General features: G+C 37.6%; 1 protein-coding gene across 1 annotated transcript in view; it reads left to right on the top strand.

The window, feature by feature from the left end:
• The first annotated feature begins 265 nt into the window (after positions 1-265).
• LOC131045797 (uncharacterized) overlaps positions 266-17961 on the top strand; it is a 48261-nt gene continuing 30565 nt past the window's right edge. The window contains exons 1-3 of the mRNA XM_057979447.2: positions 266-668; positions 2968-3140; positions 4533-4596. Coding sequence (XP_057835430.2) covers positions 428-668; positions 2968-3140; positions 4533-4596 — 478 coding nt within the window. The 5' untranslated portion in view covers positions 266-427. The remainder of the gene's footprint in view (positions 669-2967; positions 3141-4532; positions 4597-17961) is intronic.

Here is a 17961-nt window from a genome sequence, read left to right as displayed (position 1 = left end):
GCTTTCTTTTAACATTAAAATTAACTTTGAATCATATGAAATTTTAAGATTTAGTATGGTGGGAAAAAAATTTAAATAAATTTAATCATTACTTTTCGATATTAAATTAATTATCATTACTATATTATAAAATATCTCCAATCTATTAACATATTACTTTCCCATCTTTTAACATAAAAAAAACAAAACAAAAAAAAAACACATTTCTTATTAAACCAGAAATAAGAAGTAAAATAATTTTCATTACAATATATATGCTTCAGGCAGGTATAACAAATGAATCACTCTAAAATTGCACAATGTTAAAACCAAAAATGCCCCGAGGACACACACCATCTGCCCACAATAAATCAGAGCTATAAAATGTAGCTTCCCTTATCCATCATCTTCAACGCCTTTAGTTGTGTCGGCTCTCTTCTTCTAAATCATGGCTTCATCATTCTCCTTTGTGAAATCGTCACACTCTTCTCCACTCCATTTGCATTCTTCTACAAGACTATTCTCATGCCCTTTACACACAGCTCTCTCATCATCTTCTTCTTTCAAAACGTATCAGACTTCTCAACTGGTTTTCCAACCGCTGTCAACAACATGGTCTCGAAGACAAAAAATATTCAAAATCACAGCCATGGCTGCTCCTCTAAAACAACCTGGAAAGGCGAAAAAAGGTAATCTTGGAACGTCTTTTAATTTATTGGGTATCAAAAATCATTTTTAATTCATGTTTTGAGTCGTACTTGTGCGGGTTTATCCATAGAGTAGGAGTTCCAGTATCAAGGTAATCTTAGAATGGGTGTATGGTTTTTAATTTCTATTACCAATTTCAGTTCATGCTATCATTCATACTTGTTGTGGGTATGTCAATTGAGGACCGGTTTGATTGATTAGGCAATTCTATACCGCTCTTTGAGTTTTTTTAAATTGCATTTTTTATTTCATGTTTTCAGTTGCATGTGCTATGGCGTTGCCAATACAGTACTAAATTTTAGTTGTTTCTTTGTAATTGCATTTGATGTTCGTGGCAATGAAAACTTTCTTTAGTAATAATTTTGAAATGTGTGTTTTGAACATGTCAAATGATTATCAGTTTCTGTTTTTTATAAGATTAAAAGACAATGTATTTTGGTATTCGACGAGGCACCAGTTTCAGTGGTTTACATATGATTTTTTTGATTCTTTTACAACAATTGCACTATTTTAAATTGTGTGCTCAATTCAATATGTTTCAATATGTTGTGGGTATGCCAAAGGAGAATCAGTTTCTATTTCTTCTAGCAACAAAAACATCCGTTCGACAATAATTTTCAATGATATGTGTTGTGGGCATCTTAATAATACTAGTTTCACTGGGGCGGCTTGTAATTTTATTTTTACAATTAAAACATTTCTGGGTAACATTTGTCAATCATGCTTTCAAACAAATGTGCTGTGAATATTCAACAGTGTACTACAATCAGTGATTTTATTGTTTTTTACAATAAAAATGCCACTTGGATTGCACTTTTCGATTGTGTGTTATGCGTGTGCGTTGTGATGTTATTGATTTGTTCTTCTACTAGAAAAGCACTATTGGATAGTGTCCGTCAACCATATGTTCAATTCTATGCGTTATGGGTATGCTAATGGAGAAACTTTTTTCCTTATATACAATCAAACCATTCTTGGGTAACATTTTTCAATCATGTTCTCAATTATATGTGTTTTGGGTATGCCAATGGAGAACCAGTTTCTGATTAGCAACAATAAAAAATAGTCTTTGGATAATATTTATCAATCATTTACTTAATCATGTGTGGCACATATGTCAATGGGGCGTATCAGCTTCATTGTTTTTAATGGCGCATCAGCTTCATTGTTTTTTAACTTTTATCGTGATTTCACTGTTTTGTTTTGACAACAAAAATATTGTAATTTTTGGGTCATGTTTTCAGTTAAAATCAATGTGTTGTGCGTATGTTTATACTATATAGGTGACCATTTTCTATTTTTTAACAATAAATATTAAAAACACCTGTTAGATAACAATTTTCAATCTTCTGTCTTGGGTTTGTCACTGGAACACCAGTTTTCATGGTTTCCTTGTGATTTTTTTTTTCTCTTTTAACATTTAAAACACTGTTCAGGAATGTTTTATGTTCATTTTATCCTTTGTGTTATGGGCTACCAGTTTTGTGGTTTCTTAGTAATATTTTTCTTTGGCTCTTGCAATAAAAACACCCCTGGGTAGTCATATGTCTTGGAGGCATGCCATTAGAGCGTCATTTTTCCTGGTTTTCCTTGTGATTATTTGTTTTTCAAATTTAAAATACAGTCATTGGATAGTATTTTTTTAGTCATTTAATTTTAGATTTTGAGCTTGTGAGCCTCAGGGTTCAAATACGCTTTGTTTTTGTTAGCTGCCTGGGTTCGATCTTGGATGTTGGAGTTCTCCAACAAAGGTCACACACTGGTCACATTTGCAGACAAGCCAGGTGATCCTGTGAATTGCACTCAATTAGGGGAATCACCAAAGCCCTACGAAGGGTAAAATCCCAACAGGCTCACCTCTGTGTGGTAAACAAGGAGTTTGCTCTGTCCAGTCAATTGTGTCTTGTGGGTATTTCAATGGAGTACCAGTTTTCTTTGTTTCCTTTGTGATTTTTTTCAAAACAATGAAACAACTTTATAGTAACAATTTTGAATTACATTTCGAAATATATGTCTTTTGATTATGTCAATAGAGTACCAGTTTTCTTGGTTTCCCTGTAATTTTTTTTCTTTTTTCAGAAAAGAAATACCCTTGGCTGGTATTTTTCTATAATGATTTTAATCATAGTTTTTGGGGATATGCTTGTTTCACTTGCTCTTTTGAGTATTCTGGGTACCATTTTTCATCATTTTTCTCAGCTTATTAATAATAATATTTTTGGGTTTGCTGTTGGTAATCAGAATGCTTAAGCGATAAATTTGTGCCTTGATTGTAAACAGTGATTGGGGTGATAAAGTTGGCACTAGATGCTGGTAAGGCAACTCCAGCTCCCCCTGTCGGTCCAGCATTGGGATCCAAAGGTGTAAACATCATGGCCTTTTGCAAGGAGTACAATGCCAAGACCTCAGACAAGGCTGGATATGTCATTCCTGTTGAAATTACAATATTTGATGTGAGTATTGAACTTCATGGTTTTCTTTTCAAACTCATGTCATAAATTCTATCATAATTTGAATTCAGGTTTTTTATTTCTTTTGGGTTTCAGAGCTATAGTTTAATCCATTATGGCAAACGCTCCTTCTGGAAAAACAGAGGTGAAACTGTTGGGTTTTCATTATTTGCAAGGCTGGTTTATTTCATGTGCGATCAAGATTAATCCCTGGTCAGTGGGAACACCTGGCCTCCAGGGACCAATGTGTGTGTCCAGATGGAGAATTTTTTACAGCAGCCAAGCTATAAGCTCTAACATCCTAATATGCACGGGTTGGTGTTTGAAACCCAAGCCACACCGGCTCAATAAAACCAAATCAGAAGTTATCAGTTAGTAGTAGAAAAAGGAAAAATAAATAGCAGCACTGAATTAAAATGTCAGCTATCCAGCTTTGCTGATATTTGTATCAGTCAGCTGCTTCCTTCTCCATCCAGAATACCCTCCCTATTCTTGATTTTACTGATTATGGAAGAAACCATGAAAAATTGATTGGTGGTGCTATATGGACCCCTTGATACATCTCCAATGTTAAATTACATATTTTCCCAATCTTGGCTATTTTAACTAGGCAGCATGTATGTGCATATTTTCTTTGCTGCAGCTGAGAATCGCCAGATATTAAGATTTTTTCAGTTATCTTAGATTGTCTGCATTTAAAATTTGTTTCACTACACTCACTAAAAGTTATTCCTTATTTCAATTCATTTATCAATGGTGACTTTTGTATTTCATTTTGTTTTTCAAATGTAATCTAAATCAAAAGAAACACAAGACAATCAATTCTTGGGAAAAATATCTACTCACACGTATGTTCGTTTGTTTATAGTTTTACTAACTACTTTTTGGTGTTGGACCTTGGGGTCTCTCACTGAGTCTCTTACAATTAAGTTTCAGCTTTCAGACAAGATGTTCAATCATTTTTTTTAATCTCAAATATTATTGACAAGAAGAGTTTTCTATCCTGGGTGCATTTGTTTTCAATTAATTTTATTTTTTTATATTTTTTTTGATCAATAATTATATTTTTTATATTATATAAGCATTTTTCTTGTATATTTCGTAATTTGTCTTTTTGTTTTGCTCCCATATTTCCCGTGTTGCTCATACAAGGTAAAAATGGACACATTTTTGGAGCTTAAGTAGATTTTTGTCCAGAGTGGTAGCCTGCCATTGTCAGCTGTTGCCTTGAGTCTTTAACCCCCACGACTGATTGCACTTGCATGCAGAACTTAGGCTCTGGCACTATTGATGGATATATTGGGAGATATCAGGATTTCCTATTCATAGAAACTTGCTTATTTACTGTTGTTTTAAACATTTTGCAAATATAATGGTTGATCGTGCTTGACACAGGATAAGAGCTTCACCTTCATTCTGAAGACTCCTCCAGCCTCAGTTCTCCTAAAAAAAGCTGCAGGTAATCTCTTCTAGTTTTGGTTGAAATTTTTTCTTTTCATGCATTGATTAGGTGGTATTCCTTCAACCAAGGAATGCTTCAGATAAACAAATGGATGCAGCCATATCTTAGAAGTTGCAGTTATTATTTCTTCTTTGATTGGTTGTTGTTCTGATGTAACTTATGTTAAATCTATTTGACTAAACTGCGCCTGAATTTTTATTGTGTATGTTGGTATCAAGTATCCGATGAATTTCTACTGTAACTTAGTTATTGGATTTCATTTTATACAATATATCTTGATGCTAGAACCATTTTTAACTGTACACAATGGCTTGTATCATTGCGTCATTGCTTCATGCTTATGTATTAGACATGTTTCATCTCTCGGGAAATATTTAGAAGCTCGGTAAGGATTCATCCATTCAGCAAAAAACAGAAATACACCTAAATCCATGTGAATTCAGTATGAAATTAAGCTAGCTGCCTCTATTTAGGATTCATCCATTTAGCATAAACAAAAATACAGCAGAACGAAAACAACATTTCCTTCAAGGCTGCCTTAAAAGCCAAATGAGTGCCTCAACTTACTTAGGAAAAAACTTATATGCCTGCAAAGTTGGACGGAGACAATTGAAGAGATATTACCTACTGGAAAATCGTGAAGGCAGCTTGCTGAGATGGTTCAGTGAAACAGGTATGAGATGGATGGCAGAATTCAAGTCAATTCTATGGGACTCTCCCCTGCTAAAGCTCCTTTTTGAGGTGAAGATGACACACTCCACATACCCATAGCATGGAAGCAAAGGTATCAGATGGACATGGACTCAGTATGAACAGGAGCCAGAGTTACAAATGCTCAGATGCAACCTCCCACCGAACAAAAATGCATGCAAGCTCCTGCTATGTCCTAGAGGATATGCTGATCCTTGTCTTTCCATCTGTCTTGTAAATGAAAATACGACTCTTTGCAAAAAAATGATGCAACTGGCAATCTATGATGTTATCTTTTTGTAGTTCTTTATGATCTTGGTAACCATTGATCTAGGTAACTATCGTTATATGTTACCATTGCCAAAAACACAAAAGTATCAGGTGGAACGGACTCATTATGAACAGGAGCCAGAGTTACAAATGGTCAGATGTAACTTCCCACCAAACAACAATGTATGCAAGCTTCTGCTATGTCCTAGAAGATATGCCGATCCTTGTCTTTCCATCTGTCTTCTAAATGAAAGTATGTTGTTTTGCCAAGAAAAATGATGCAACTGGCAGTCTATGATGTTATCTTTTTGTAGTTCTTTATGCTCTTGGTAACCATTGAGCTAGGTAACTATTGTTATATGTTACCATTGCCAAACACAAAGGTATCAAATGGACATGGACTCAGCATGAACATGAGCCAGAGTTACAAATGTTCAGATATAACCTCCCACCGAACAACAATGTATGCAAGCTCCTGCTATGTCCTACAAGATATGCTGATCCATATCTTTCCATCTGTCTTCTAAATATGACTCGTTGCAAAAAAATGATGCAACTTGCAGTCTATGATGCCACCTTTTTGTAGTTCTTGATGCTCTTGGTGCCCATTGATCTAGATAACTATTGTTATATGTACCATTGCCATATACACAAAGGTATCAGATGGACATGGACTCAGCATGAACAGGAGCCAGAGTTGCAAATGCTCAGATGTAACCTCCCTCAACAACAATGTATACAAGCTTCTGCAATGTCCTAGAAGATTTGCTGATCCTTGTCTTTCCATCTGTCTTCTAAATGAAAATACAGCTCTTTGCACAAAATGATGCAACTGGTAGTCTATGATATCCTTTTGTAGTTCTTAATGCTCTTTATAACCATTGATCTAGGTAACTATTGTTATATGTTACCAATGCCATAAACACACTTTCTTTCATACTTCGCCCTGTGGCCTTGCCATGGCAATCCTTAAGGGATTTTTAATTTTTTTTATGATATCACAGCTATATAAATTTACTTATCTTGTATCAAAAAAATAATCCTAAATTGTGTCTGTTCTTTGTTATAAGCCTTTGTTACTGGTTTGCTTCCCTGCAACCTTGGATTTGGGTCTGATTCATTTCGGATTCAGGTTTGGGGTTTGATGTGCTGTGGTACAAACACTTGCAAATTAAGGAATAGATTCCACATATTAATGGGAGCACTTGTAAACCTAAACTGATTGCACTAGTAAATCCAACGTTTTAGCACACACACAAGTGAGCTTAAAGAGACCAACTTTCAATTATCCTAATGACAAAGGCATATAACGAATACACTAGAAAGCCTTCTATCCAATTCATGCTAGTGGAGAGAGTTGAACCCTAATAGAAATTGTGACTTAGCCACTAAGACTAAACCAAAATGTGGTCCAGATTCTCATGTTTCATTGCATGATTCATTGCAAATAATGACACCTCAATGCATTATTCAAGACAAGTTTGCCACACATTCTCATTTTATCAAAAGAGTATTGTCAGGCTTACTTTCCATATTCACAAAGTTAGAACTTTGGGTCTTAGTGTTAAGTCCATAGAGGTACTGATTAAATTTTTCTTGTTAGATGTTTGTTTTTTTCAGTCTCATTATGTGTTAAGGTTTTTGGTGTACGTGGACCAATTTTCTCCTCCAATCTATGGCATCTCTATTGATTCACTTTCTTTCCTTAAAGAAGATGATTGCGAAGTCTGTCAAGGGTAGTATGGTATATACCAACATACATGTAGGTTGCTTGAATTTCTTCTTAATTGGCCTTATACGCTATGCTTTTCTTTAGGATTGCAGATGGCATCATCATTCAGCCTGACTTGACATATTGGTCACATAGTGTGATGATTCCCTTTAGCCAGCTGAGAGTATGCTTTCATCATTTAGGAGTTGAGACTGACCACCATGTTTTGGGGACAAGAATTTGTTTTGCCTTTTCATTCTCAAGGAGGTGAAGACAAAGGACCATTTTATTTTTCAGGTGTCGTGTACTGTTTATGAGAGCTGAGGGAGATAGTACTGTCTATATAGAGGGCCAGGAAGTTAGTTATCTACCTTCCTTCAGTTCCTAATCAGAGGTCTTATAGGGGATACCTATAATTGACACACCAATTGGATCATTCTTTAAGCCCTCTTTAGGCATATAAGAGACAACAAGTGCCACTGGATGCCTCTGATTCACATTCATATGGGGACAAATCAGATGGTTGGACCTTTTTCTTTGAGAAGCTGCCATTTTCAGATGTGTAGGTTCTTGTAGGTGACCCTAGAGTTGTCACATGGATTAGTACCTTCTTTCAACTTGCTTAGGCATTGGAGACAGTAAGCACTGATTGGATATGTCTAACCCACACATGGATGGGAACAAAATAGTGAGACCACAGTCCTTTTTGTATATTGCTACTTAAAAAACATAGTCTAAGTCTAGGTGGAGTGGATCTGTTTGGCATTGAGGGCCTTCCCGTTGTCTACATAGGTCATGGTGCATTACTAGTTCATTATTTACCACCAAGGGTTAATTGACCATGGCTGCTAGAAGTTCTTGAGGGACTAGACTTTTTCCTAGGATTGTCCAGCATGGCCTCATCAGCCCTGGACATTTCCTTATCAGTATTATTAAATCTTATATTGGCCCTTTATGGCGATAAGTGATGGACTTAAGCCTTGATAAATGCATATGACATGCTTGTCTCATGTCATTATTTACGGCTTTTGTCTTCATCATCTTACAAGAATTTTTGTACTTCGTTTTCATGATTATAGTTTAACCATTTTAAATCTGCCCCATTTTTGTGTTTACACAGGATCAAAATGAAGATATATTTATTGGAATAGATGATTTTTTGTACTTAGCTTTTATGATTATAGTTTAGTGTAATGTCCCCATTTTGAAATAGGATTTAATAATAAATAATAATAATAAATTAAAACATAAAATAATAAAAATATAATATAATATAATTAAAATGTAATTAAGTTAATGAATGGTCAAAAGGCATGGAATGAAGAGTTGTGACTCTCAAAAATGAGATATAAGAGGGAGAACAGATCATTTAGAATGGGATAAAGATAAGGAAGTGACTCTTCCAAAGGGCAAGAATTATGAAGGGTTGTACTATTTCAAAGGGTGGAAATTATGATAGGTTATGTCTCTTGCCAAAGGGCATGCATGCTGAAGAGATATGACCTCTCCCTCACATGGGAAGAAGGTTCATTTGAGGAAGAGAGGAAAGGGAGATCAATTTGGAGAATAATATATTATTCTCAAAGGCAGCAATGAAAAGTGGTGACTCAGTTTTTATGAAAGGTGGTACCTCAATTCCTACAAAAGGTGGTGACTCTTCCCCCATTAAAGTATAAAGGAGAGATCATTCCGAGCATCCAAGGATCACTCACTAACCCATCAATCATCTAATCAACAATCACTTGGTCATCACCCACCAATACCTCAAATCATCCAATCAAAGGAATTCATTGAATCAATCAATCAATCATACAAATATCATTGAATTAGACAGATTAGATTGAATATTAATAATTAAATGTACAGCAGTTCAATTTAATACTATAGTTTGGTATGAGTTTTCTGTACATGACATAGTAAATAGTAATACTGTATACATATATTTATCTCTGCATACTATCGATTAACCATACATTGATGTTTATGACTGCTTATATAGCACAGTGAACATTATTTGTATCTGCTCACTACTGATAAATGATTTTCAGTTGCTTACATCTAATTATTTTATGTGAAACACATGCATAATACTGGAATTCTTTATATGTTCTGAAATTCTGAATGATTATTGAAGTCAGCCAAGGTAGAGGAAATGAGGGATTACAAGAGGGGTATGGCGATGGGGTACTCTTCTAGGTACACCACCTCATGGTGTTGACCAAATGGTGCCATGAGGCTAAGGGGGTACAAAGGGTATTGCCTTTGAGCGTTGAAGAGATGGGCTTCCAGGGCACCCTGTTGTGAATACATCTCATCCCTCTATCATGGTGAATTAAAACACCAAGGAGTTCAATCATAGGAAGTGGGAAATGGATGGCAAGACGAGGGGGAACGGGCATAGGACACCTCACTAGGTACACCACCTCATATGGATGGCATGGGCCACATGAGGCCAAGAGGGATAGTATATCCGCTCTTGGGCCTAGGGTAGAGGATCTCTAAGACACCCTATCAAGTCACCTTACCCTAGCTTCCCTACGGTTGAATCCCACCAATAAATTAGGTATATCATATGATTAAGTTATTGTTCCTCTATTCCTTTTCTTGTTTTACTTGGAAATTGTGATTTTAGGGCAAAAACTAGGGCATTTACAAAAGGGGACATTACATTTAGCCATTTTAAATCTGCCCCATTGTTGTTTTTACATCACTTTAGTGCTTGTAGTTTGCACATAGTTACGTTTTTGTTATCTTGTATACCTTTACCTGAGTAGGTCTCTATTATACTGAATGAACTCTTTGAGTTCCATTGACCTAGGTTTGGCCATTTGTGGACATTAATATAATTTATTTCTTTTTAAGCTATATCGGTTCCACTCAACTTTTATTGATCTCTTGGACTTGATTGGGTGATTCAATTGTTTTCAACCAAAACCAGCACAAATGAAATATCCAGCGTGTGACCATTGTGACTGCTTTTAATGGGCTGATATCTTGTTTCAAATTTCCACAAGCTGTGGCAATATTGGTATTTTCTTTTCTTCCCAACATATAAAACTCAATGTGGGAAATTTCAATTACATAACTAGCCTCCTGTTTGCTTCAATGTGATTTGTTCACTAGCAATAATGAAATTTAGGACTTTTGGGCTTCCAAGACAAACTATAGGATTTGGAGGGCAGTTGAATAGAATTTTGAAGTGTTGCTTCCAACTAATGCATAGCTTCTGAGACTAGCACTTCTCTAGTAGCCACAGAGATGTCCTTCCCTTGGGTTTCAAATTGTCTCTAACAGCAGCTGTGCATGGTATTGTTTGTTTGTGCTCAGAAAGTTTGTCCCTCTAGAATATACTACCCCATTTCATTCTGAAAATGGTCCGCATAAATACGCTCTAGACCCACCAGAGGGCTTTGAGATTGAATTCCACGTGGTTTTGGAGATTGAAAATTTGAAATGCAGTGTCTCTGCCTCATTGAAATAATAAAAGATCTATCGTAATTTGTACCAATGTACCCATACTGAATTTTTATGGTGTCAAAGTTTCAAGCTTTGTCTGTTGTTTTCCCAAGAGCTGGTCTTGTTGTTTCTGTCTTTGTTGCTCTTTTTGTACGTTTACAGGATCATGGAACAAGTTCTTCAAGTCACTTGTCAAAGCAGAGAAAGGAGGTTGTAGTTGAAGAAATTTGCAAAGGCAGGAGATTGGTGTACCTAATCATCAAGAATGAGTTTGGTTTGTAAAGTCTGAAATACAATGCAACGGTACACGCTACTGTGAAGAAAAGACAACATTTTCTTGCGAGGAGTGCACTCAAGAATGGGAAGGTGAGTTTCAGATGTATAACATTCTATTCCAGTTGTTAAATGTGTGTGGGAGTATGAAGTGCATGCTTCGGAGAAAGATTTTTCAAAAGTTCCAAACACATTTTGCGCTACTGTGAAGAAAAGACAACATTTCCTTGCGAGGAGTGCACTCAAGAATGGGAAGGTGAGTTTCAAATGTATAACATTCAATTCCAGTTGTTAAATGTGTGTGGGAGTATGAAGTGCATGCTTCGGAGAGAGATTTTTCAAAAGTTCCAAACACATTTTGCGCTACTGTGAAGAAAAGACAACATTTCCTTGCCAGGAGTGCACTCAAGAATGGGAAGATGAGTTTCAGATGTATGACATTCAATTCCAGTTGTTAAATGTGTGTGGGAGTATGAAGTGCATGCTTTGGAGAAAGATTTTTCAAAAGTTCCAAACACTTTTTGAGGTGAACACTTGAGAACAAAGACTCAACATTCAAAATTCATATCTAAAGGTGATTGCTTAAGCATGAAGCATACACCTCATCAAGGAGAAATTCAATCTCAAATCAATGAAGCTGGTGGAGAAGTGCACACCTAATCAAAGGTTTAAAAGTAGGGATGTCTTAATGAAAAAGACTGTTGTTAGGTGCACATCTGATGTATGGGTGCATGCTTCATGATGGAGGAATTATGAGTTTCAAATCAAATTTTACAATGCACATGAAAATGGGATTTGATTCCAAAATAAAAAAACTTAAGATCGTCTTCAAAGGTGGCACATGAGTCACAAGTGCATGCCTTATCAAAGAGGAATTCAAGTTTCAAACCAAAGTTCCAAGGCACGTTCAAAGGTGCATGCCTGAGTTTCAAGAACACACCTCATAAAGGAAGAAGTCAGTTTTAAAGTCAAGAAAGAATTCATGTTCATAGGTGTGCACCTAGAGCAGAGGCACAAACCTTACCAAAAGAAGTTTAAATTAGGCTTTGCAAATACTATATACAGATGCACATGGTGTGCAAAGTTGTGCACCTCACAAAACAGAAGAGCAAGTTTAAAATTATAATTTGAAAACACCATATGGAGATGTGCGTGGAAAGTAGAAGTAAGCCTCTTTTCTTCATTTTTTGACATCGTAGCAGGGAACATAGCACGGTTTTATCAGTAACACACAGTAGGGTTTTATCAGTATCAAGCTGATTCTTTGTGAGATTTTTAAGAGTCTTTTACAGCAGAGTCATAACCAAAAAGATATCAGTGATTGCAGCGTCCTGTTATCTTCAGAAATCTTTCTTTTTCTGTCAGTATTAAGCTTTCTTTGGAGAAAATCAGTAAAAAGAGCAGCAAACAACAGCTTTTTTCTTCCAAAAATCTCCTTTTGTAAGCTTTGCAAGCTATTTCGAGGTGAAATCAGACTTAAGCACATCGACAAAATGCTAGAGTTGAAGAAATTTCAGTTATAATTGCAATCAAATCAGACATGATAGTGTTCCATTCTTTTTTTCTTCTCTCAATAATCTTCAAAATCAAATTGAGATCAATCAAAAGAGGCTATTTGAAGATTTTCCAAGGATTCAAAGATGTGTATTTACTTTAGGGTTTCGAGAGCATTCAAGATGATGAGAGGCAAATCAACTAAGTATGTTTAAAGTCAAATAATCAAGTGGATTGTCAAAGATTCAAACTTTAGAGGATTCTGCCATGATCTAGAAAAGACTTAACCAAAATGATCCAAAGTCATATATTAAGAAGTCTATTTTTAGCCCAGACTAATAATGGTCAGCACTAATATTAGCTTTCTCTTTTTTTAAAGAGAAGAACATATGCAGAGATTTGCTATTTGTAGCCTGCACTATTTTTAGCCTAGAGTCAACTATTGTTAGATCCATCTTTAGATTCTTGTCATATGAAAGATGCAAGTTTCAAGTGTTAGTTTGTACTAATTTCAATTGATGATTGCATGGTCTTAGATTTAGTTTAGGAGAGTATTTTGTAATAAAGCTTGCATTGCATGCAGATAGTTAGTAGTTAGAGTAGAATTGTAGTTAATATATTTGATTTATTTTCATGTATTGCTTTTATAAATCTTATAAACTATGTGGTCTAAGGACATGTACCCTATGTTTTTAAGCCAATTTCGTACGGGGGTTGGTTTGGGGACATAGGGATGGGTTGGAAACATTCCCTTGCCATACTAGATTGTAAGAAAATTTCGGAAACATTTTTGAAATGTTCCCTAGGATGGCCAGGGGATGTTTGGGTTGTCTTAGGCATGGTTAGCTGTTCCTTGCAACCTAGTCAACATAAAACACAATTGGAAAAGCAAGAAGGACAACCAACAAGGAATGGCACACTCCTTTATACCAATCTGTTGACATGTCTAAAGTCACATTGCTGCAAACTCCATCCGGCCAACGCAGAATAGAATGTACTCACTGAGTATCCTATCCTCTCTTGAGATAAGGAAATCCCTAATGCTGTTTTATGTATTTGATCAAAGGGGACGACCTCAAGGTTTTGATTGTCAGGTCTTGACGGTGGGATTACTCAGTGGTTTGATGTGTTTTGCTGGAAAAACAAAGGGGACTTACAGTGATATGGATAATTGTTGGATGAGTTCCCTAAAATTCTAACAGTCTCGTTATCGATTGGTTTCAATTTGATGATACTATTTCAGCAGGACTGCGGATTCTTCTCGATAAAAAAGGGGGAAAAGGGGATAGGGAAAGAGAGGTACAGAAAGTCTAAATTATTTAACTAAGATAGCATATTAAGAAAACATACAGACATCTCCAAATAACTAGATTAAACACTATCAGCCGTTTGAGCACAATATTGTATGAATCTAGTGTGATCTTCAAGGGAATATTGAGTTTTCATGCTATTAAACACAACATCAGAACTTTAACATTCATTCAATGAGTATTCAATAACCGAAGTAAGCATGTGAAAGGGTTCAAATTAACCATGCAGAAGGAGTGACAATCAGTCAATCCTTAATGGTATGAAGTTCCATAGAAATGGGACTCGCCTAAACTCGGCGAGTCCAAGTCCGAGTCATGCTCGCTGAGTCTTTGGGACTCGGACTCGGACTCGGACTCGGACTCGGACTCATCCGAGTCTGGCACTCGCTAGACTCGCCGAGTTGGCGAGTTTGGCTCAAACTCGCCAAACTCGGCGAGTCCCGAGCTCCAAACTCGGCTACTGGTTGGGTTAATAAAATGACAAAAAATATACATTTTAAAAAGTTTTTTTTAAATGAATGGTATCGTCTTTGTTCACTACAACCTTCGCCTGAGAATGAGAAAAATTAGGGTTACAACATGTCAGCCAATAGAAAAATAACACTCGACACCTTTATTAAATAATAAGTTTTTTTGGCCTCGCAGGGCGCTGCCCCTTGACCCCACCTTGGGGGCGCTGCCCCCAAACCCCCGTCAAAAAATATGGGGGGAAACTACGTTGATAGAAGTAGGGAAAATTTAAGCTCCGAGTTTGACACTGTTTGGATCGACCAGGTAGATATAGAGGCTGAGACTGTAGCCATGGCAGAGGAGGAGCGGAGAGCACGAGCACAAACAGGAGATTCAGAGGTAGATAGTGACATGGATGTTCCTGATGTTGGTGAGCATGGCATGGTGTCATGGGGAGTGGCTATGGCTGTCGAATCATCCAGGACCTACCTTAGACACCTTCGCAGGGGGCCCGGGCCGGGGCCGGAGGGTGCAGGCTCCTCTGAGCATAGGCTTGTAGTTGTATTTACCTTTGGTATTTGTATGAAACATTTGATGATGATCATATGATGACATGGATTTTTTATTCCATGAGTTTTGTAATATTGTATACATTTGACAATATTTATATATCTATGTTTGTTATTTCCTTCAGCTACAATTTGCGTTTATGCTTATGTGATTGATGTATACTTGTGTATTTAATCAAATGAGCCGAGTTTGATGATGTTATTGTGTCTTTAAGATGTATTCAATAAAGGGTGCCTGAAACAGTTTTTAAATCTTTAAAAATCTCTAAATTTCTTGAGTTTTCACTTTCCCAAGTCCAGCCGAGTCTGGAGCCGAGTTTGACGCCGAGTCAGCCTTGTCGAGTCCAAGTCCCGTTTCTTTGGTATGAACAACGAGGATTCTATCAGATGTTTATCTAGAAAATGCTATAGAAATGAAAGAAACATAACTGAATAATTCAAATTAGTGAAGAAGGAGACCATGCACTCACAATGAAATTTGAAACAGTCCTAATTTTGCATTAAATCTTGTAAATTTCGCCAGAGCTTCAGCAACAATCCATGAACTACTTACAAAATGAGGGAAAACCAGTCCCTTTAAATAGGCTTCAAAAAATAGATGAATGGCCAAGATCTAATCTAAACAAGTGGCCCAGATTCATCCTTACAAAAGGTACCCATACCCATAAATGGAGGGTAAATATCAGCAACTACCCCAAAGGGAGCAATAACTACCTAAAAGGTAATTCAAACCTATCCAAGATAATTCAAAAAGTGCACACACAAAGTTTTAAAGTTTACAGTTGACTTGGAAGTCAAATATGACCCTTTGGCCAAAAAGTGCACTTTTCAAAATTTAAAAGGAAAAAAGCACTTTAGGAAAACACTTTTTCTTTTCCAGCTTCATATCCTTTTTCCAGGAATTCATCTTCACCATGCAAATATTCTTGCCAAAGGTCTCGACTTGCTGCACGTTCTTCGCGAACATACTCCTGGAACCTGATGCACAATTGGAATAGCAAACTGAAAGGAGGCATAGGAGGATGACGAATCTTATACTGCATGCCCTCGTGGTAACGGTCCACGTGTTTCAAACCATCTTTCCAGCTAGAACGATTACGCTCGAAGCACAACATATCTGAATGGAATTGACCGGCAAAACTCAGGTCCTTAGCGGAATAGGTGATCCTATCCGTCCCCAATCTTTCCTCCCAGTCTGGCTGTATCACATCATCAGATAGGTCATTTCGCCACCCCGAAACCATTGATTGGAGGATTGTCTTGCCAAGTTTCTGCATGCCTTTCAGAATTGCCTCACATGTATCGTGTTCTTTATCAATGATTTCCTTTGTGTCATTCTTCATAGTGATAGTCCAGTACCATTCTTTGAAAACGCTGATATCATGGGGGTCCAGGATGTCGGAGAGTGTAGGGATCTGTGCTTGGGTTCAAAAGAGATCTCTTACAAGGGGAAGAGTTGTGGCAGCTACCTCATGGATTTTGAGGGATTCCCTTTTTACCTCTAGTAGCTTGACCAAAGTGGTCTCTCGATGGTGGGCCATCTCTTTTACTTCTTCAAGGATTCGTTCTCCCCTTCCTTTGATGCCTTGTATCCATTCCTTGACGGTCCTTGCGGTGTCTCGTACCCCTTCAAATTCTGTCGTGGTTCTTTGTGCTAATGTTGTCGGGGGAATATGGGATTCAGGGGCATTATGCAATGGTCTCAGGAGCTGGTCAATGTACCCCTTGGTCTACTCAGCATGAACTCGATACATGTTATTTTCAGCTGTTATCTCTTCGAGTTGCCTGAGCATGTTCTATACTGAATCCTTGAATTCCTCCCTTTCCCGCGCCTTAGTGGCTCGTCCGATGGGGACAGTTGTGATGCTATAATCAGCCAGTGTTATCTGATCTGCTGGCTTGTCTACAGGTGGGGTGGCAATATGAAGGGTACTGTTTCTTTGCTCATCCTTGGTTATCCTGGAATATGCCTTGGGCTTTTTCTTCCCCTTGGCCTTGGCTTGGTCTATGCGCGAGAAGATGTCCTCCAAATCTATGGGTGGCTTGGTGGTGGCCTTGCGCTGAGCTTGAGCAATTAACCATTCTTGAGGTACAGTCTGGGCTGATGCTATGGTTAAATTGGCACTCTGTTCTTTGATGTTTTCAGCCGGCTCATCGCATATTTGCAGCTGTTCCGTTACAGGAGTAGAGGAAGTGTCAAGTTCCTTTCTCGCAGCCGAATTTTTTCCCACTTCACTGAACAACTGCCTAGTATTTTCATGTGATGGTTGTTCCTCAGTCTTTTCAGGCTCGCAGGTCTCATCTGTCCTTTGCTCTCCTTCAACAGTAGAGTCATCCTTGGTAGTATTATGGAGCAGCAATTCATGGTGGCTCTGCTGGGTGGGTTCATGCAATTCAATCCCCTAGGTGGATGGAATCTCTCCTTCCTCAACTTGGTTAACAGGTTTGGTTGATTCAATGGCCTTATCTCGGCATCCAGCACGTCGGGTGCAGGAGGATCATCAGCTCCAAATGCGTCAATATCACTCTGGGAAGGCAGAGCAGGTATATAATCTAGTTCAACTACATCATCAGATGAACTAGGGTCTTTTAGTGATGAAGTGACCTCTGGTCTCCTAATAGGGATCTTTTCCCTTGTTCTTTTGGATGTCCGAGTTCCTCTGCTGGCCTTAGCCTTCTTCCTTTTCTCGGGCTTTTCGATTTCTTCCTTAGGTGCACTAGAAGTTCCCTCATCTTCGGAGGACTGAGAATCAAGGTTACCCATCAAGTGGTAGGTGAACTGGACACCCTCATGAATTAGTCGCTCAATCTGCTGGTGCAACCACTGGTCAGTATATCTTTCTGGGGCTGCCATAACCGTCTCAAAATCAGTGATTGGATCTTGCAACCAATCGATGCCTGGCAAAAGATGTCTTACTGCCTCAAATTCCCGGACTTGTAGGCAATTTCTTGAATCTGTTAGTTGATCTGGGACCCAGCGGTATTCATAGAGTCGCATTTGCTGCACACTCAGCCTCGAATATTCACGCCTTCAGACCTCATAGTCATCAGAGCAGTTCTTTTAATAATCTTCAACTGATTCTTTTGCTCTGTATCGCCTACCATAGGCCCTCTTTGCCAGGTTGTCGTGATCAAAGCT

This window comes from Cryptomeria japonica, chromosome 5 (genome assembly GCF_030272615.1).
Source record: "Cryptomeria japonica chromosome 5, Sugi_1.0, whole genome shotgun sequence".
Classification (NCBI taxonomy): domain Eukaryota; kingdom Viridiplantae; phylum Streptophyta; class Pinopsida; order Cupressales; family Cupressaceae; genus Cryptomeria; species Cryptomeria japonica.
This window is presented reverse-complemented; position numbering and strand designations above follow the sequence as displayed.